The 21,523-nt window shown below is 46.4% G+C and overlaps 1 protein-coding gene across 4 annotated transcripts in view; it reads left to right on the forward strand.

The window, feature by feature from the left end:
* The window catches only part of APP (amyloid beta precursor protein), a 262,122-nt gene that overhangs the window by 38,898 nt on the left and 201,701 nt on the right, over positions 1-21,523 (forward strand). For all 4 annotated transcript variants that reach the window (XM_054973138.1, XM_054973139.1, XM_054973140.1 and 1 more), the window contains exon 2: positions 9,614-9,781. In XM_054973138.1, the coding sequence (XP_054829113.1) occupies positions 9,614-9,781 (168 nt within the window). The remainder of the gene's footprint in view (positions 1-9,613; positions 9,782-21,523) is intronic.

Raw genomic sequence — 21,523 nt, forward strand, 5'->3', positions numbered from 1 at the left:
TGCAGCGCATAGGAGTAGGACACCCTCGGTTCCGAGGACGACCCCACCGGCATCTCAGGACGCCACGGCATCGGATCGGAAGACTTCGGATCCGTCTTTGAAACTGAAAACTGGAACCGACCCTGAAAAGAATAAGAAAAAGCGTAAGCACTCAAACAAGCATGACAAGGCTGTGCTGGAGAGCCTGATTACTGCTCCCCTCGGTTCCGACCGAGGCTACGGTTCCGATCCCTTCGGAGAGGCGTGAGGAGTCGACCGCCCTCCCTCCCTCTAAGACTCCCCCTTCGAGGGTAACCCAGGAGGAGGATGTGACTCCGATCAAAAAGCCCCCAACACCATCGGGTCGGCCTCAATTGGCATCCTACGAATCGGGCTCGGTTCGTTCAGTGAGGAGTCGACGAAGTCGGTCTGACCGCCGGAGCAGCCCTCGCTCCTACCGGAGCCGTTCTAGGGACAGTCTGCGTCGAGATGAGCCAGTTGCCCAATACTATGACACGGAGGGCTCCTACTTCTCAGACCAACCATACAGAAGGGTCTCGCTATCTCCCTCTCCTAGAGCTGGTTCCTACGCTGGATATGATCGGACGCCTCGTCCGTCGGAGGTGGTGTCTCCTTGGATCCATGCTCGGTACAGCGAATCCCCAATATCGGATTCACCAGAGAGAGAGACTGGGCCCTCGGAGGAGGCATTGCCTACCGATGATTTTCGGGCCTACAACGAACTCCTTCAAAGGATGGCTAAAGCTTTGGACTTGGAAGTTACATCCTCAGAGTCCAAATTTACCGATAAGATCTTGCAACATATTTATTCAGGTTCTACGCCCTCGATTGCCTTTCCCCTTATTGAGGGTTTTACGGATCTTTGGAAGAAATTGCATGGTAGACCTGCGTCTGCTACTGCCACTAATAGGAAGGTGGAGAACCTTTATAGGACTAAGGACGATACACACTCATTCCTTGCAGTTCATTCACCTCCATCCTCACTTGTGACAGAAGAAATGCAGGCACGACCTCGTCAGGGTTCCATGTCGACTACGGCTGATAAGGACAGCAGGAAAATCGACGCCATGGGCAGGAAATTCTACACTTCTGCCACATTTGGCATCAAGGTTGCGAATTATGCAGCCATGATGGCAGCCTACCAGCTTTTTCTATGGAAGAAGGTGGCGTCCTTCCTCCCAAGGATTCCCGAGGAGCAGCGAACTCTGCTTCGAGTTATACAAGAAGAGGCTGTTCGCCTTTCCAGACATCAGATCAATGCTGGTAGGAGTATGGCTGACACCTCCGCCAGATCGCTTCTCTCGGCTGTGGTGTTGCGCAGGTATGCTTGGCTTCACACGACTGCCCTTCCTGCGGAGACGAGGAACAGGGTAGAGGATCTACCCTTCGACGGCACCACACTGTTTTCTGAAGAGATGAATATCTGTCTAAAAAGAGAACTGATCGCCTGACTGCCCGCTTGTATGGGGTCCTGCACCAGGCCCCTCAACAGTCCTCTTGCCCGTACTGCCGCTTTTTCCAACGTGGCAGACAACACCGCTACCAACCCTATCAAGGGTATGCTTACCAGCCTCACAGGAGCTATCAGAGCCCGCAGTCTGCTTTTCCTAGACGAAGGCAAGGCCAACGTCCTAAGCTGGGTTCCCAGCAACATCAGGCCAAGGACCAGACCCAGTTGCACAAGCAATTCTGACAATCACAGGGACCTGACCCCACGTTTGGGGACAGGCTTAGTGCATTCTGGAGTTCATGGTGTTCAATTTGTTCAGATGTTTGGGTTCTTTCTATAATCCAGTTTGGTTATAAAGTTGAATTTGTTCATTTACCTTATTTACGTCTCCCTGTCTTTTCTTCAGACACTCCGCAATCTGAGATCTTGGGAGAGCTCTCTGCTCTATTGCAGAAAGGGGCAATAGAGGAGATCCCTGCTGATTCAGCTGGGTTTGGATTTTATTCCAGCCTGTTTCTGGTGGAAAAGAAGGATGGTGGGCTCCTTCTATCCTGGATCTTAGGGGCTTGAATAAGTTTATACAAATCCGGAAGTTTAAGATGGTTACACTTCAAATGGTTTTGACCTTGCTGCCCCTGCATTCTTGGTTTGCAGTCCTGGATTTGAAGGACGCTTACTTTCATATTGCAATTTTCCCTGAACATAAGAAGTTCTTACGTTTTGTCTATGACCAACGAGTATTTCAATACAGGGTGTTACCTTTTGGCCTGGCCACTGCCCCTAGGGTGTTTACTAAATGCATGGCAGTGGTAGTGGCTCACTTGCGCCTTCAGGGTTGTCGCATATTTCCATATTTGGATGATTGGCTCCTGGTTGGCGACTCTGAAGCAGATGTATCTAATCAAGTGTCTATCACTCTGAATTTGTGTCTGCGTTTGGGACTTTTTGTTAATCAAAAAAAGTCTAAACTGATTCCTGTACGCTCCATTCAGTTCATAGGAGTAGTTCTAGATGGTGTAAGAAATGCGGATTTCTTACCCGTGGATCGTGCAACTAGGATCAAGAGGCTGGTTTCTAACCTTAAATGGTGTCGTTTTCAGTCCGTCCGGTTTATCCAGACCCTGTTGGGCTGCATGGCCTCCACAACTGCGGTGGTCCCACTGACCAGGCTATTTATGTGGCCACTTCAACTATGGTTCAATTCAGTTTTTTCTCCGCACCGTGATTCTCAGAATAAGAGACTGTCGGTCCCCAGGAGGTTGGTGTCCTCTCTAGACTGGTGGTTGGAGGATGCTAACCTGTTTAAGGGTGTGGAGTTTGGACATCGACAAACTCACCTGTCTGTCACTTCAGATGCCTCTCTGTTTGGCTGGGGGGTTCACTGTGAGGGATCTTATGCCCATGGTTTGTGGTCTGAGTCGGAACGTAAGGAGCATATTAATATTCTTGAGTTGAGAGCAATCTTATATGCACTGATCTCCTTTTTTGATGCTGTGTGGAACAGGTCCGTCCAGATCCTGACGGACAACACAACAGTGATGTTCTATGTGAACAAGCAAGGTGGCACGGCGTCTGTGGCGCTATGCACCGAGGCGCTGAGACTTTGGAAGTGGGCCATAGAACACGCTGCGTGGCTGCATGCAGTGCACATTCCAGGGGTGGAGAACTCCATGGCAGATCATCTGAGCAGGCTCCATAGGGACAATCACGAGTGGTCCCTCCAGGACAAATACCTTGCCCCGATCCTCTTCAGGTGGGGGATTCCGGAGCTGGACCTCTTTGCGACAGTGGAGAATCGCAAGGCTCTGGGTTATTGTTCCAAGGGAGGCGTAGGCCCAAAATCACGTGGGGACGTGTTTCAACTAGACTGGTCGGGCCCCCTGTGTTATGCCTTTCCCCCGTTCCCGCTTCTGGCCAGGGTCCTCAGCAAGATCCAGAGGGACAAGGCGTCAGTCATCTTGGTGGCCCTGTACTGGCCGAGGCAGCCCTGGTTCCATACTCTCTTGCATCTACAGAGTCAATCAATCAGTCTCTCGATGGTTCCAGACCTCCTGTCCTGCGATGGGGTACTTCACCACGACATCGGGAGACTCAAACTGACAGCTTGGTTGATCAGACAGGAAGTGCCTTTTCCTCGGCTGTGACTCACGTTTTGCTTAATGCTAGACGCCTGTCTACTCGGCAGTGCTATGCCCTTAAATGGGACAAGTTTTCTGCCTGGTGTCGGCAGAGGGATTTGGACCCTTTTCTTTCCTCCCTATCTGACATTTTAGAATTTTTGTGGGAGGTCAAACAAAAGGGATTGGCCAATAGTTCAGTTAAGGTTTATTTGGCAGCTATTTAAAAAAGCAGAGTACCCCCCAAATAACAGAGGCGTTCCCTGTGCCTTTAAGAAATCAACACTATCTGAAATCTTGGTGGCCACTGAAAGGGTTGCTAGGCGGCCACAATATTGCCACCTATCAAAGTTTGTTTTATTTCAGTAAAGGCAGGGTGGATGTGGCAGGACCCTCTCCAAAGCTATTTTGATGTTCCAGTCCAGCCCTGCCCCCCTCCCTCTGCCCTGGCATAATTTTCTATACTGTACATTTATGTCACTAATTTCTCACAGCTCAAACTCAATGGCCCAACATTTCACTAAAATGTAGAATTAGGGCATATTGTTGGGACAACTGTAAAATATCTGCTGCAGGGAAACTGGTGATTAAGAAAGCAGTTTGGGCTGCAATCCTAAGAACATGCTCATGGGACTGAATATCAATTTAATAAAACAAGAATTACTTCCAAGTAGCCCTGCATAGGGTTGCTGCCTTCCTACATTTTTATCCTAACTTCACTCACTGTGAGGGAGGTTAGGCTGAGATCACCTAGAAAGCTTACAGGGCAGAGTGGGGATTTGAACCTGGGACTCTGAGATCCTAGTTAAAACACTAAATCCTACATACCACTGCCTCCAAGCTTTCCCTCCTCGGAAAAAGTCTGGCGTACCTGCAAAAGTAATGTGGTAGCAAGTTGCTCTGGTGAGTTGTCTGAGGGCCACTGTGGGGCCCAGGCAAGTCAGCAAGTTGTTTGGAGGCTGCCAACAGGCCCAGACAAGTTGTGTGGTATCAAGTCATAGCCACCACCACCCTTGAGTGAGTTGTGCAGATTGCATGGCAACAAGTTGCTCCATGGTTGCTGCTGGGTATCCTGCACTGTATAGGCTGATGTGGTCTGGACTCTTCTAGAGTAGGGCCATTGGCTTGGCCAGCTAGACTCAGGGACACAGAGCAGCAGCAGACCTACACTGGGAATAGAAACTTGGAGCTGAGAGCACAGGGCTTGCGCCTAGTAGACCAGCTGATCCAGCAGTGCAGCTTTCTCAAGCCTCAGCCTAAATAGGCTGAGAAGTGATCTGGCCCAGCTGCCTTTGTGGAAGATGTTGAGTCTCCTAAGGGTGTGCAGGGCTCTGGCCAGGATAGTGGGAGGAATTATCACTCTCAGTGCTCTGTTCTGAATCTAGAGAGGTGGCAGGCAGCCTGGCACTTCTCCTTCTCTGCTTGCTACCTGGAGATAGTAGTGCAGTTGGTCTAACTTTCCTCATCTCAAGGTTCACAGTTTTCTTCAGAAAATTATTTTGGGGAACAAAACGTTATATTTGTTCTAGAAAGTAACCTCAGAGATAACACCATAAAATTGAAAAAGTTTGATTCTTGCTAAAGAACATAAATGAATGATCACAAATTGAATTGTCAGTTAACCTGTGGTAAAATACTTTTCATAGCTATTCAGAGACCTCTATAAGACCATCCTCAAATAAATGAATTCAGGTAGATGGATAAAACTTGTAGTTGCACAACAAGAACTACTAGAAAGATTTAGTATTATGAAGCAAGTTCTCGGCAGAGACTATGGCATCTTTTCTCACTGTAAAATCTGTTGGTAAGAATATTAGTGTATCATTTTAACATTAAATTTCTACTAAGAAAATTCCCTCTTAAATTCTAACCACTTGAACTACAACTTGATTTTTTTTTCCTTATGAACAAATGTTTGAGCAAACTTGTGAATACTGTTTGATTAAAATTTGGTAGGGCTTCTGAAGATCTGTTAATTTTTTCCCCTTGAACTAGATCTTACCTGTAGATGTGGTGTAGGGATGATATGTTGAATCACCATATTAATGGAACTTGATATTTAGACAACTTTCAGTTGCCTAATATTTTAATATTCTCTCTCTACAGATACTGGAGCATCTAGCTTTCTTCTGGAAGCTGATACTCTGACATGATGTTTGATATGCAATTACACTGTGTTCATGCTAAATGCATTGTGCAGGTCTACTCATGGTGATTTTACATATCTTCTGACTTCACACTTAAAGCAAATAGTTCTCTACTGTTATATAGCTTTATTATTTTCACAAACCATTGTGAGATTAATTTGATTTTTGGAAGGTATTTAATATTTTTACCCAAGGCCTGTTTGGCAGATGGCAGCACTTTTTAGAAGATTTAGAACCTGAAAACAAATGGCACATCTTAAAACTATCTGATAAGCTATAGTTCTGCCCTACTTAATTGTGTCCTACAGGTGATGTGTAGTAGTAACTGCTATTTTCTACTGGTGAAAGGGCACCAATTCACTAATGGAGAGATTGTCCCCATTTTTGAGGATTTTATGGCCACCAGGAGTAGAATTTGAAGGGCCTTGATTGGAATTAGCAGGGGGACACAGTTACACAAGCGTCAACTATTTGAAGAGAAAGTTGGAACAGTTATATTGGTTGGTTGTTGACACATTCAGTCACAAATTGATCCTATTGGTGTTGCACGGACTTTGAAATATGTCATTGCTTCTTAACCTATGAAGTAAGACAGTTAAAGTACCTGAGAGAGTGCCTAGGCAAGACATCAATATTTCTAATTCTCCAGGTGGCCCCATCCATGGATACTTATATCCAATGTTGTGTAGTGGTTACAGTGACAGGCTGTGATCTGGGAGACTCAGATTTGAATCCCTGTTCTGCCATGGAAGCTCACAGGGTGATGTTGGGCCAGTGACATTTTTTCAGCTCATCCTCTCACAAGGTTGTTGTAAATTTAAAATGAAGGCAAGGAGAATGATGTAAGCTGCTTTGGTCCCTGTATATAAATATAGCTGACAATGGGGGGCAAATAAAAGATAAGTCAGTTGGTGGGTGGGAAGAAGACAAAAAAGCAGAAAGGTGAGAATATGGAAGATGCCAGGAGAAGGGGAAAAGGAAATAATTTGGGGAGGGGGATTCAGGGAAAGTGAGGTGCTTCCTGCCAGTATTTGTGGATTCCACATTGTACAGCTGGGTTCAGTGACTGCCATTGCACAGTTGGACCATACTTTTCTTGGCGTAGAGGCTGCAAGGAGAAGGGAAAGAGGGAAAGATGTAAGACAAGGAAGCAGATAAAGGTAGGTTGGTGGGAAGGAGAGAAGAAAGTAAGAAAAGGAGAAGAGATCTGGGGACTTTCAGGAAAGGGAGAGAAGAAATAGTGGGGGAGAGTTAAATTAGATCCCCCTCAACTAGTCCTTGTGGATTCCTTGCTTGTAAGGATTTTTTTTTTTAAATAGTCAGCTCACTGGAATGTCAGGAACTGAATGAGTCTGGTTTTCGTTTTCGTTTTCTCGGCCATGTCGGACGCTCCTCTCCGCAGGTCCGGGAGGAAGCGCCCGAGCAGCCTGACCAGGCGGCTGATCTGCGAAGATTAGCCCCCAGGACTCCCAGTGAGGGAGGCAGGGTCCGGGACGCGGCGGGAAGAGCCCCCTGAAATCGATGCGGGGGGTAAATTGCCCGTTTGTCCCTATGGAGGCCGGCAGACGTGCGTGGCACCTTGAGTGCTGCCAGGCCATGGAAAACGGCAAAGAGCAGAACTAGGCGGAAGCCTGTAAGTAAGCGAATCCCTTCTGTTATTACAAGCGCACGCGAAGGAGTGGTGGGATCTGAAGCTAAGAAGGCTCGTTCTTCCCCCTCGCTGAGTTTCAGAATTTGGTTGGCGGTCCCACCCCCCCAAAAATGGCAGCGAAAAAGCAGAGTCCCGCTTTGGGCAAGTCAATCTCGGCTGCCCTGCAGGGGAAAGGAGAGTCGCTCGAGGACTTGGTGAAGAGGTCAGTTATCGAAGCCATAAAGCCCTTTGTTGACAAGCTGAATGAAACAGATCAAAGGGTGGGCTTAATTGAGAGCGAAGTGAAAACCATTAAGGAAGCAGTGGGGAGGGGCAGAGAAGTCTGCCCGGGAAAATGCGTCACTCGTGAGGGCAACGAATAAAGAGTTAAAGCTGGTGGAGAACCAGCTGATCGGGCTACAAGTGGAACGAACACAGACAATTTTGGGTCTCCAGAACGTGAAAGAGGAGAAAAATGAGGATTTATGGGGTCTGGCCTCGGAACTATTGGCGACACCCGCGAGGGCAACTAAAGAAGAGGTAAAAAGCGCCATTTTGGAAGTCCGTCGGGCTTCTTCAAAATATGCAACGAAGCGTCAGCTGCCTCGCGAGATCATCATCGATTTTTCATCTAAAAGGATCCGAGACACTATCCTATACAACTCATACAATGCGGATCTGGACTTTCTGGATAATAAGGTCAAGATACTGAAGGATGTCCCATTTTTAGTTCGGAAAAGAAGATTTAAGTATAAAAAGCTCGCAGCTCTTCTGAGGGAACGTGGAATAAAGTACAAATGGCTATTTCCGGAAGGTATCTTCTGGAAGCATTTACAAAGATCAAGCTTACAAGATAACATCAGAAGATCAACTAAGGGATTTTGAGGACAAAAATCAAGAATTTCAGCAAGACACCAAGCAAGAAGAAAAGGCGAAGTCTGAAGGGGGGGGGAGGGAACGAGTACTGCGGCTGCAGTTGCTCAGAGAGAATTGCGTCCGAGGCCCAGGGGGGGAGGAAGACTTAATTTGAATTGTAATTTGTATTTTGCAAGGTCAACCACTCCATCAATATCATACAAAGTTTTAATTCTTTAATAATGGCAGTATGAAGGGAAAGCATTATGTGTAGTGTAGTGTTGTTATATGTTGCTGTTTTTTTTCTTTCCTTTCTCTGCCCCCCTTCTTCCCCTCTGTATTGTTAGTCAATGTAGCTAATAAAAAAAATAAAAACAAATTTTTTTTTAAAAAAGAGGAACTGAATGAGTCTTTCTACATGTCAAGGATGCATTCTGCTTTCTACTTCATGTAAAGCACATGGGGCTGTGTAATATGTCACTTTGAAAGGAAGGCAGAGGAGTGTGTAGATGCTGAAAGGCTGCATATAAATTGGCTCTTTGGATTGGTTCCAGACTAAATTAGCATTTTCTACCAGTTCCCTGTTCCTGATGCAGACTCCCTGCATATCATTCTGCAGAGTCCTTAGTCTTCCAAGAGCAGAGTTTCATGGAGATCAGTGAGCTACAGTAGTAGAGTGAAGGCAGGAAAGTTCTGTTCTGCTATTGGAAAATTTAGTCTGTATCCATCCTGTTGTAATGAATGAGCGCCAAGACTGCTCAAATTCTTTCTAGGCATCTATGGTCCCGTTGTAGATGGTAATCCAGCATGCTTCATTTACTCTACCATTCCAAAATGGATATAAAACCCTGTTTTCATAGTTGAATAATATGCTAATATTCTTTCACTACAGAAATAAGTAACAGTGACTTTGAAGTTCCCAATAAAGCAAGGTGTTTTCCCTGTTTCACAAGGTTACAGTTAAGCTTAATGTCAGCCTACCCTGACAGACGGCTCCCACAGAGGAAGAGTAGTGGCATGTGATGGAGATCACTTGTAGCTGGAAGGATTCTTTATCTCAGGGCTATGAATCTAGTGAGTAGTTCCTCTGGGCTACAACTCCCTAGTGTAGTAAGGAAAGACATAGGGATAGCTTCCACGGGAGCTTCTTTGATGACCACCAGTAGTGTGTAAGTGTGACAAGCTCATACCCTCCGGAACAGAACAGCTTTGTTTCTGTATGAACGAGTAGGCTTTGTTTGCCACTTCACAAGAGGGTTGTTGACAACATACTATGCCCATTTACTTTAGGAGTCTGAGTGAAATGATTGTAATTTTGTCTTGAACTTTTGTGTGTTCCTAGGCAATTACTTTATCCTGTTGCCATTTGTAGTTGTCATTGCAATAATGAAGTAACATCAACTGTTTTTTATAGGTGCCAACTGATGGAAATGCTGGGCTGCTGGCAGAGCCTCAAGTGGCCATGTTTTGTGGCAAACTGAATATGCATATGAATGTTCAGAATGGAAAATGGGAATCTGACCCTTCTGGTACTAAGACCTGCATTGGGACAAAAGAAGGAATTTTGCAGTATTGCCAGCAAGTAAGTGGATACAAGTGGATATTTTTTTCCTAAAGAATGGAGATCATATTCTATTTTCAAAGAAGTATCTTCAGTATATTACATTGTTCCCTTCCGTGGCCTTGACCTTCCATTTGGCTTTAGGATTTTTCTAGTTTCAAGATGTGGCCGGTGGGTTCTAGCTGAAACTAATATGAGTTATTTGGATTGCTGGAGTAATAATGGCTGGTTGATTCTTTTACATAGCTCTTCTGAAGATAAGGAATGCTTTTCCTTAAAATAGTTTCTAGCTCATATTAACGCAATGGAGTTAAGATATTCCATGACATAACAGGTCAAAAAGACGTTTGTCTTGACTTTCGACAGTATATGAGTCTTAGCAAGGCAAGCAGAAAAAATATTGCACAGTCATCTATGTCATAAGATGCAATGTTGGTCCTAACAAGAAAGCGCCAATTCCTAGTGTAAGCTGCCCTCACACTTCTTAGTTAGCTTTCAACCAAGAACAATGGATTTCTAAAGCTAAACTGATTTGTACGGGAACTCCTGGGAAATTTTTTTTTGTAGTCTATGCTTTAGCCCTGAGCTAAACAAACAGCCAAGCTCCTTTCCATCCTTTTGTTTGTAGGTGGCCTTCCATTTGTATGAAATTTTTTATGGTTTCACCAGGACTAAATTATACAAATTTTAACAAATACTGGTAATGAGAGAGGCTGGAAATCCCGTTTACATTAATTATTATACCATTGGCTTTGAGAATGTGGCTTTTAAAAATGTATACTATATTCTAAATGTATGGAACAAATTTTGTTATAAAAAGTAGATTTTGCAACCTTTTGTGACGGCAAAACTTGGAATCACCCATCTTCAGTGTATCTGTAATCAGAGGACAACTGCTTTAGCCACTTGTAAAATTATGTACTATAGCAGACTAAAATACATGAATAACTAGAGAAATAATTCCAGAGAGAGAGAGAGAAATATTTGTTTCACAGTTTTACATCTTTATTTCCTGTTCCTGTGGATTTTTTCTTTTTATCTTCCTCTTCTCATTTTATTTATTTTGTTTTGTTATAAATTATACACTTTAAATGTTTTACGTTCAGAAAACATGTTTGAGAAAAAGAAAACATGGGTTTTGAATTATAAACATATACTCAGAAGTGAATTATTAATCATTTAAATAAAACAAAAGCTAAAATGCTTCTTATAAAAAAAGAAAGAAATGTCTGCTGATGCTTTCTTGTGCAGTTTCCAAATATCAGTACACACTGAATAACAAGCTATTGTGTTGAGCCAACTCAAATGTAAAGTTTGTAGTTCATAGTAGTAGTATGAAATTGAATTGAATCAGTACTTGATTTAAAACGAAATACACATTCAAAGGAGATGTGCAGTGCAGAAAAGATTTTCAGTGGTCATTGATAGCAATCTCAGGAGGGGTTAATGGCACTGTGGTAGGCATTTTGGCTACAGCACACAAACAATAAACCACAAATTATCTTGTGGATTTTGATGCAAGAAAATAGATAATGGTTTAGACAGCTGCTTTCTGCAGAGGCAGTTTCAGAACTCTCCTTAAATGCTGGCAAGCAATTGTGTATTATTTTGTGCCTGGCTTGTATGTTTGATGTCTTTTCTAAACGTAATGCTATGAAATCATTTCTGTTTTTTAAGAGGAGGTTGGATTGAAATATGTGATGTTGGATGAAATCTGAATGGCAGAATTTAGAGAATTTTCTAGTATCCTTACCTGTGTGAACAACCATTAGAAATAACCACCACAATCAAGCTGAATTTATCTTTATGTAAATAGAAAGCACAGTATAGCTTTTCCTGGATCATAAATTAGTAGAATATAGAATCTGATGGATACTTACTGCAGGGTTGTTAAAGAGAAAAGGAAAACAGACAGGGCTTTTTTTGAGCTGGAACTCCCCTGGAATGGCATTCCGGCACCTCTAAAAATACCAACATCATGTTGGTATTTTAAAATGCCCTGGCCATTTTTGGCCTGTTTGGACCCGGATCAGCCCAAAACAGCCAGGATTGGGCCACTGCCTTGCCTGGCAACAGCCTGTTCCAGGCCGTTCCAGGCCATTTCAGGCATGATCCGGGCTGTTTTGGACCAAATTCAGCCATTTGGAGCTCATTTAGGGCTTGAAGCAGCCTGGATCAGGCCCGAAACAGCCAAGATTGGGCTGCTGTTGGGCGGAGGAGGGTTCCCCCATCCAGCAGTGGCCCATTCCAGGCTGATTTGAGCCCAATATGGGCCATTTAGGGCACGAAACGGCTAGGATTGGGCCCATAACAGCCAGGATCCAGCTCAAATGGTCAAGATCGGGCCTCTGCCAGGTAGGGGAACACTCCCTGCCCGGCAGTGGCCTGATCCTGGCCAGTTTTGGCCTCTTTTGGACATTTTGGGCCCAATTTGGGCCCCAAAATAGTCTGGATTGGGCCCTGAATGGCCAGGATCGGGCCTGAAACAGCCAACACCGGGCTGCTGCCAGGTGGGGGAGTGCTCTCCTATGCAGCAGCTACCCGTTCCAGGCCAATTCGGGCCCAATCTGGGCCATTTCAGGCCCATTTTGGCCCAATATGGCCTGGATCTGGCCACTGCTGGGCGGGGCAGTGTACTCCCACGCTGCAGCGGCCCGTTCAGAGTCAGTTCAGGCCTGATCGGGTCCAAATTTGGCCAGATCCAGGCCAAATCGGGGCCCCCATGGAACACAGGAGTTCTCCCGGGGCTGCCACGGTCTGCATGATGATGTCACGTCTGGGAAGTGACATCATCTTGCAGTCCCAGGAGCGCGTGCGTGCTGTGCATGTGCACATGTAGTGACGGGGCAGCACCTCCTTCCGGAAGTTGCCTTGAGTGACAGTTCCCCCACCTCTGTCCCCAGAAAAAAAGATTTCTTCAAAAGAGTTAAAACAGAAATCAACAATAGTAATATTAAAGGCAAGTTGTTCCTTCTGCTTTTGTTTGGGTTCCTTTATTTCTTGATTCACCATGTGTGCTTTGTATTCTGGAGGGTTGCAGAGTGACATGTTATATCTTGTTCCTTTTTTTGTCCATTTCACTCTGCCAATTATTTAGCTAGCAGGTCTGCACTGCAGATCAGATGGGGGAGATTTGAGCTAGTTTTCCAATTTCCTGTTAGTAGGAAGCAATATAGCATCAAACAAGAGGAGATTAACTACAGTTTCTGACAAAGCTCATACACTGGAAATCTAATTCTTTAAGGTGCGACTGGATCTGAATCTGGTTCTCCCACTGTTTCCTGTATTAGATTTCTTAAATTGAAAGGAATATTTTTGCAAGTCGCTTCCAAGTTTTAAAAGTGAAATACAGATGGATTTCCACTATTTCTGCTCCAAAATGTGCAAAGGGTTATAGTGATGGGCTTAGAACAAGACACAATTTGAGACACGTTGGTTTACAGGAAGTTACTTTTTTACAAAAACAATCTGCAAGATCAAGGGCATAAGTTAGACTGTTGCAATCAAATAATGCCTCAAATTTGCCTTTAGGTCTAGTATCTTCTCTCTTTCAAGAAAATAGCAACTATCTGTTGACTGGCAACATCCTGCAAAACTGCTTTAAAGCTGCCATGAAGCATGTTGAACAAAGTTGTAAACTCAGCACCTGTACCATTTTTCTAGAAAGCGTTATACGTGTGACATCTCATATGGTGTATAATCAGGTATTGGAGTGACTTGCAGGAAAAATTCTTCATTTAAAAGCCAAGAAGGGGGGGAATAAGCCCTTAATAACTTATGCTCAAATACATTCTTAATGAAAAGTAACACCCAGACTTGATTATATAAATCAAACACTACAGACTTGGTATTGATTTTTGGTAAAAGTTTTTCTGCGCATACTGTACTTAGGCCTTTTTTTGTGAACAAGGGAAATTGAGTCTAATTTATACATGTAGAGAAAATAAAAATTTAAATGAAGTATGCCAGAAGGATAATAGCATTAGTATCATGCAGCCAAAACAGCAGACTTTTTTGCACAAAGACTTAGATTCATTGTGCCATAAGCCTTCATGGGCTATTACCCACTTCATGAGAAGCCTGAAGTGAATATCTCTCTCTGTCTCTCTCTCTATATATAATTTTTAATATAATTTTTATATATAATTTTTAATCTATAAAATAAGTTCAAAAAGAACAAAAAAAGATGTTTTTGCAGAGTGAGGCCAAAATATTAAGCTATGAAAGAGATCTGTAGTTGTATTACAGCTCTTGCAGAATTCACTTTCAGTTGGCTCATAATTTTTTGCCCTACTCCACTCAAAGAAATTCTAAAGCAAGATTCCAATAAGAAGTTGTGAAACCAAAAATTATTAGTAAATTTTATGCTGTGACATTTGACTGAACAAAATCCTGGGAAAGTATAGCTTTCTAAAGAAAGCAGTTGTCCTACTTTAGCTGTTTGTTTGCTGTGTTGATTTTTGCTGTTCATCACTAGTCCTTGATAGTATTGGGTCATTCTCACACTGATAGGATCTTACTTGTTTGAGTACATTCTGAATTCATTTGTGCTGCAACTAATACCGTGACCTGCCTTCACCTGTTGTTTCCCATTATTTAGGCTTTGTCTCTCTGTTAAAGGAATTTCTCCTTCTTTCATCATACTGTAAAACTACCTATGAGGTTACTGCTTCGTGTGTCTGACAGAATGAGCTCCAGCTCATGAAAGCTTAAGCTACAATAAATGTGTTAGTTTGCTGCATCTTATTTGTTTTTAATAATGTATGCTAAAATGAGAACTCAGTGATTTGAATGATTACAGTCTTAAATGGCTGAAGGTGTACCATGACAACTTGTAAGAAATTAGTAAACACTTTTGCACTGAAAATAAAAAGGAGTAGATGACTGAACAAAACTATTTAGCTGCCCATTGAAATAAAGCTGGAGTTGATTCATTAAAAGGATAGGAGATTAATCAAATAAAATAGTACTGTCAAATAATAATACAGTATATATAGATATAAGGTCTAGAAAGTACTGTCAAGTAAGCAGAATTGCTTAAGAATAAAATAGTGCTAGGGGTGATACCCAAATTGGTTCAGGATAAAACTGCTATATTGAAATCATTCTGCTTTCAGCTACAGCTATATTCTATTGTCCATTATTGAAACCAAGTCAGTTTATTTCTTTCTCTGCCTTTTGTATAGGATATTTTTCATATTACCGGGAAATCCCTCCCTGTATTTCCACCATTAATATTTTTAAATGGTTATGTGAAATTAGCAGTACATTTTCTAATTAATCCATCTTCCTGCTATTGTCTGTTCTCATTGACAGGTTCCAATGTCTTTTCCTGCCCTTCAGTTAGTGGTTTCTAAAAGTGAACGCAGGATCATAAGCATTTAAATCCTATATTGTACCATTTATCCCACAGGGCTAGTGAGCTGCATTTGAAATAGAGGCTGCATTCATATATCATAATTCTCAGTTGAATGCTAATAGGCTTTCTCATGTTGTTTTCTAGATGCAAGGTAGAATCTTCAGTAAACCATAGTTTCTTGTGGCAACCAAATGGGATTCTTTAACACATTGAGATTTGTTTCTCACATACAAACCATGATTATAAACCACAACGTAATCATGAAATATGTTTGGAGCCGCCAGACTTAGCCCCGGCGGCGGTGGAGCCCTGCTGCTAGAAGATGGCTCTGGGGAAGAGCCCCTTGGCCCCCACGACAGACCCACCACTTACCTGTGGCTGGACGGGGGGGGGGGCAGGAGGACCCAACGGTGGCAGGCCACAGGCAGCAGTGGCAACCAAGCCGGGAGCAGTGGAGAAACCTGCTGCAAATGCCTCTTGCTGTCAAACAGCTGATGAGTGGGGCGGTGTGGCAAGCTGCGGGGGTGGACACAGCACCCCACCCCAGCTGGGCCACTCTTGGTGGGCAAGGGAAGGAAGCCACACCGGGCCTCTCCATAGCTGACTCTATTCCCTGCCATGACAGGGTGAGCCCAGGTGGGGAAGCAGGAGGTGGGACTCAGGGGTGAGACTCCTGCCCGGGAGGGCCAATCCCGCAGGGCTGGGAGGACCCTGGGCGGGTCAAGGAATGACGGCATGGCGCCCATGGGACAGGGGCCGAGGGAAGGGCTGGACAGGGGATTGGGAAGGCTGGGTGATTGGCTGGGATGGTGGAAGGGAAAGGATAAAAGAGAGGCTTCCAGTGAGGCTGAGGAGAAGAAGAAGGTTGGCGGGACCTAGAGAGCAGCACAGAGAGAGAGAGAGAGCTGGAGCCAAGGTCCCTGTCCAGTGAGAAAGGAGAAGGATGCCGAGTGCCTTAACCACCTCTCCTTTCTGTATCTGAGGCTGTGGGAGCTGTCTGGCAGAGGGACCAACATGGCAGAGTGTGGACCCGGCGCAACAAGACAGGCGGGTGCTCACAGCACGTTCTGGTTAGCCCTAAGCATGCTAAATGGAACACTTGATGTTTTAAAAAAATGGATGTTAAAACGTGCATTGTAAAAGGCCATTTTCTCTAATTACAACAAACGTTAAAGCCTGTTTTATCTCTTACAATTTATGTATATTTTTGAGATCCTCCTGCTTTTGTGACTCATGGCCTATAGCAACTTGACAGAGTAATTATTATTGCTTGCCCAAATATCTACCATGTACTGGCATGAGGATCATAAAATCTGTTTTTCCTCTTTTTAATTTTTTAACTTCTGGCCTGATAAACAGTTCTGAGGAAGTCAAAAGCTTACACATAGTTTACATATCATTGGATGTTTTTAATAAAAAGTGTTACATTAATTGTGTGTTTGTCCTTTGGGCTTTTGGACCAACATGGCTGTAAACAGCTTACATACGTTAAAGCCTTTATTTTCTGTGAAGAATTGGAAGAACTGAATCATCCACATACAAACACTACTTTAAATCTTTCTTTTCTTGAGTGCTAAAATAGCTGATTTAAATAAATATGGAAGAGCTAAGCTATATGGCAACTGAAATAAAATATTTTTTTGATATTTTAACAATATTTAATCCTTTTTCTAATGGCTATTTCCCCGCAAAAAAGTAGCAGTAAACATTTATTTGATTTATTTCTAGTCTCCTTGAGACTAGAAATTGATACTGGCCCTAGATTTTTTTATAGGACTAGGTGATCAAATTTTCATTTTGAAAACATTCCCTCCATGACTTAGAATACTGTATTTACTATCATTGATATGATCATAAGCAATATTTTTTTTTATTGCTAGGGGATTTAGGGATCTAATAACATTGTTCTGAACTAGAGGTGGTTACTGAGCATAAAACTTTATAAATATGTTGGTGAACATATAGCCATTGAAGGTTTTAATTCTCTTTTGGGATTTTGTTAAAGTGATTTAAAAATTAATAATGTGGCAAAATGACAAGTGTGTAATGGTATAAACATATACAGCGCAATCCTATGGCCGGCCCCAACGCCGACGCGGCTGCACTGGTGGTGTGGCGGCGCCGCCCGGCCGGATCCTGTGCCAGCAAAGTGTGGCCGCAGCGGCGCCCGCAGCGGCGCAGAGATGCAATTTTGGAGAACCAGAAAGTGTTGTGGGCGGGTCTGATGCACGGCCGCCGCCAGGCGCAGCCAAAGGGCGCTGTTCCTGACAAGCGTCAGGGGGAGGGGCCAGGAAAGGCGCAGCCTATGGGCAGCACGTGATCCCGGCCAGGCCCCAGAGCAGCAGGCAAACCGCGCCCATGCCGGCAGACTGCCTCGGCTCGTGTGTCGGGCGGGGCTCACAGTCGGGAAGGAGAGGGGTGGGCGTAGTCTGAGAAGCCTTTCCCCCATTTGCCCAATGTAGCACCAAGTCCGTGGTGGCCACGTCCAGAGAGGTTGGCATGGGACTGGCAGGCGCCCTGCCATGAGGAATCCAGGGCAGCAGCCAGTCTCTGGCAGCAGGGGACAGCCCCCAAGTGGCGCTGAAGGGGAGGGCTGGCCTGAGGCCGCCACCAAGAGGCAGACACAGCGGGCCTGCCCCCTCGTCCCCATCCCAAGGCAAAGAACACAGACACCCATTGCACAGAAATCAGCCTTTATTATTATATCATCCCACCTCCCCCAGCAGATGTGAGGAAGGGGAGGCGTGTAGGAGAGCCGCCTGTGCAGCAAAACACCCCACCCCACCCCCAAGGCGGCAGCGGCGGTCACCGGCGAGGCCGGCGGCCGGACCCCCTTGGCCGTCCACGGGCCCGGCCTCTCGCACGCAACTGGGCCCGAGGGAGGGGTGCCTCTGGGGCGGGTGGAGCTGCTGCAGCGGGTGGGGCCGGAGGGTCGAGGATGGCGACGAGCTGCCCGAGCAGGGCTTCGGCACGGACTTGAGAGGCACACCCCACCCCTCCCAACAACCATGGCCTGTTGGCGTGGGAGGCTGGCAACTGCTCCACGGGATTGGATGTGAGGCAGGACGCCCTGGGGTGGAAGGTGTTGGAATGACCAATGGGGCTGCTGCAGACGCCCGAGGGGCTGGACCCACTCTGGGAGGCGGCCGCTCATGGGACTGTGTTGCTGGGGCTGGGGCTGCGGCTGCGATGGGGGCGACCCTCCCCAGGCGCGTGAGACCTCCTGCCCGGGATATGGCATCCGCCTGCCACCTACCTGGATTCTCCATTGGTGGGGGCTAGGGTTCCCGCGAGCGGACCGTTTCCCCTGCCATCTCCCGCCCCCATGCAGCGGCAGCTCGCACCACCCTCTCCCTGGCTTATCGGGTGCCAGCTACTCTCTCCACCGGGGATTGATCCCCCTCCCCGCTCACATGCCCCGCCCCAACCCTCTACCTGGCCATAGATACAGGGGGGTTAGCCGTGTTAGCCTGTGGTAGCGAATTCAAAAAGGGTCCCGTAGCACCTTTAAAACTATCCAATTTTATTGTGGCATAGGCTTCTGAGAATCAAGTTCTCTTCGGCAGATAGGTGGTACAGACACTGGTCAAATACAGAGGAGGAGGGGGGGGAGGAGGGAGGGAGGGGGTGTTACTGTGAGGGGAGGGAGGGGGCGGAGAGGCAAGACGGGGTGTGTCGGATACATTTGTGGCAATGTGCAGGTGGGGAGATGTGACGGGAGTGTTGGGGGAGGGGCGGAGGACGAAGTCAGACTCGCAGACACAGAAGACAGTTGTTGTACATCTCGTTTTATTGCACTGGAAAGAGCGGGCTTGCGTTTAGGCTGGCGAGGGAGCTTGAGCATTCCACACAGCCCTCCTTCCCGCTCGGAGGGGCAGGGCTGGGATGCAGGCCGCGGCGCGACGGTGCTTCCTGGGCTGCAGCCAACCGTCCGTCAGAGATGTTTGGGGAGGGCGGGGCGCGGGGGAGCAGCCATGCCCTGGACGTGCCTGTGGGGGAAAAAGACACGTGTGGGCTTTGCCTCGTTCCACTGGCAAGGCAAGCCCCACACTCCGCCATCCGGGGGGGGTTGCACATGGTCGAGGGCAGCAGCTGATGCCTGACGGTCTGGCGAGGATGCACTCAGCCTTGGGAAGCCTTTACCTTTATGGGAGGGAATGAGCTGGTCACAACAAACACCTGGCCACATGTGGTTTTTGAGGCGCCTGCCTCTGAGGCAGCCAGGGGCGGCCATGGTTGCCCCCCACCCCTGCTGGGCCTCACCCAAAGCGGCAAGTGAGCGGGTGGGTTCAGGTGAATGGGCGGTTTGCACTAATCTGCGGAATGCCCCCCCCACCTCCTGCTCACCTGTCAGCGCTCCGTCGGTCATCACCAGGTGGGAGCGCCAGAGTCAGGGCACCTGCAAGGAAACGGGAGAGCATGCGGTTAATTTGCAAAGTGTCATTCCCTTCTGCCACGGAAGGGTTAGTTTGTTTGTACTTAGTTAGAAGCAACTAGCATGCATGAGTCCAGTTAGCTGTTGAGTCATTCTTTCTATCACGGTAGAAAGAGAGTTAGGCAGACATTTGCACCTCTTCCCCTTTATGCGAAGTTCCCCCAGTTTTTCGCAAAGTCCCCCGAGTGCATTCTGCGCATGCCAACGTGAATGCTCTCAGCCCGTTTCGGTTTTCAAAGGGGCAATGCCACTCAGCAGACGAGCAGAGCCTCCGGCAGAGTGCTCACTTACCTGAGGGATTTGCCCGGTGCTGGCCGGATGTTTTGTAGGGCGGGTTCTCAGATGATTGGGTGCAGAGAGGGGGGCTCGTCCACGCCGGGCGCGCATGCTGATTGGTCCCCGGGATAGTTCTCATCCTATGCTCCTTCGGGCCATAGGGGCGGGGCGGGGCGCTCAGAGAGGGGGCTGATTTTTCACCGTTCCATGGACGCCTATGGGCTACGCCTTCTTTTTCCGTGGCGTAGCTTTTTTGCGCCGCTGTGGGCGTTCCCGCTTCTGGAGGAGCTTAGGGAGCGGACTAACTCCAACCCCGCCTTGCTCCCCGCCCCCCCTGCGTCGGCGTAGGGCTCTACGCCACTCCTGCGCCGCCGCCCGGGCGCCTGTGGCTTGCACCGGTGCTGGCCCGCCGGCGGGCCAGCGCCGCGTCCCAGTGCGGGCGGAGGGCCACTTACGCGGGCGTATGGGCTAGATGCGCCCTCGCAAGCCTTAGTTCGGTTCCTGTTCACTTTCCCTGCCCTTCTTAGGATTGGGCTGATAGTCTTAAAGATGTTTATCTTTTTTCATAATTTACCCATATGTAGATTTTTAAATGTTTCTTGTTAGATAATTGTCTGTTTGATCAATTTACTATCATATCAACCAGTTTTGGCTATACGAATTTGATCTGAAGCCAACTTTTGAGGGCTTTTGTGGTGGATACTCGTCTTTCTAATTTCTGGTAGCAACGATCCCTCATCATAGCCAAAACACCTTTATTTATATTGAGATGAACTGACATGTTAGAATATTAATTCTTGCTGTAATGGCTAAAAATTCCTAGCTTAAGTAAAGAGCACAATCATTGTCAACTTCTTTTTTCACTTGAAGAGGAGCCCGCTCTGGGGCATGATTCCGGGAGGCAAGAAGTAGGTTGCTCTTTCCATCTCCAGTGTGGAGTGATTGCTCACCATCCTCAGTTTTTTCTTCCTGCCTTTTTGTGAGTACAGGGCTTCTAGACAGTTCTGCATTTGCAAAGTGCTTCTTCAGTTGCAATAATGGCTTCTGGTGGTTCATTGGCAGAAAACTCCGATGTAACTGTATTCTCATCCAGATAGATGAACCAAGTGATTCCCCAGCAAAATAACTAGTATGGCATGAGCGTCCCACCATGTTTCTGTGCCTGCATCATGAGGAAGAGCCACTTGCTTAGACTTAGGAGGATGTGAGTGGCCATGCAGCTTTTGGTGTGAAAAGTTAAGCATGTCATACAAAAGCTTGCAAATGGCAAGAGGAGCCTACAGGGCCAGTAGACAATGAGAAGCTGATGTCTTCTGCAATGGGGAAGCAATAAGCAGCTGGGGACTAGCTGCAGTTCTGCAGAAGGCGGGGGGGAGGATGTCTTATCTGTGTCCCCAGGCTGACAGGCTTGGGTAGAGGAATTTATTCAACATCAGTGAGAGATCAAAAAGCAGCAGGGTCTTCAAGCCAAAAGGAAAAGACCTCAGCAGACAGCTCGCTCCCCCCTGTTCCCCCAAGGTTCCTGCCAAATGAAAGGCTTTGCAAAGAGATGCAAAACAATTTGTCTGTAGCCTTCCTGACCCTTCCAGAACTGGTAGAAATCACCATGGACCACTCCTTCCCCAAGTTATCCTGCTCTTCCTAGAGATAAGAGGAAGATTCCTCCACCATTTTCTATGGGAACTCAGACAGG

The sequence above is a fragment of the Eublepharis macularius genome, chromosome 3, assembly GCF_028583425.1.
Source record: "Eublepharis macularius isolate TG4126 chromosome 3, MPM_Emac_v1.0, whole genome shotgun sequence".
In the NCBI taxonomy this organism is placed as follows: domain Eukaryota; kingdom Metazoa; phylum Chordata; class Lepidosauria; order Squamata; family Eublepharidae; genus Eublepharis; species Eublepharis macularius.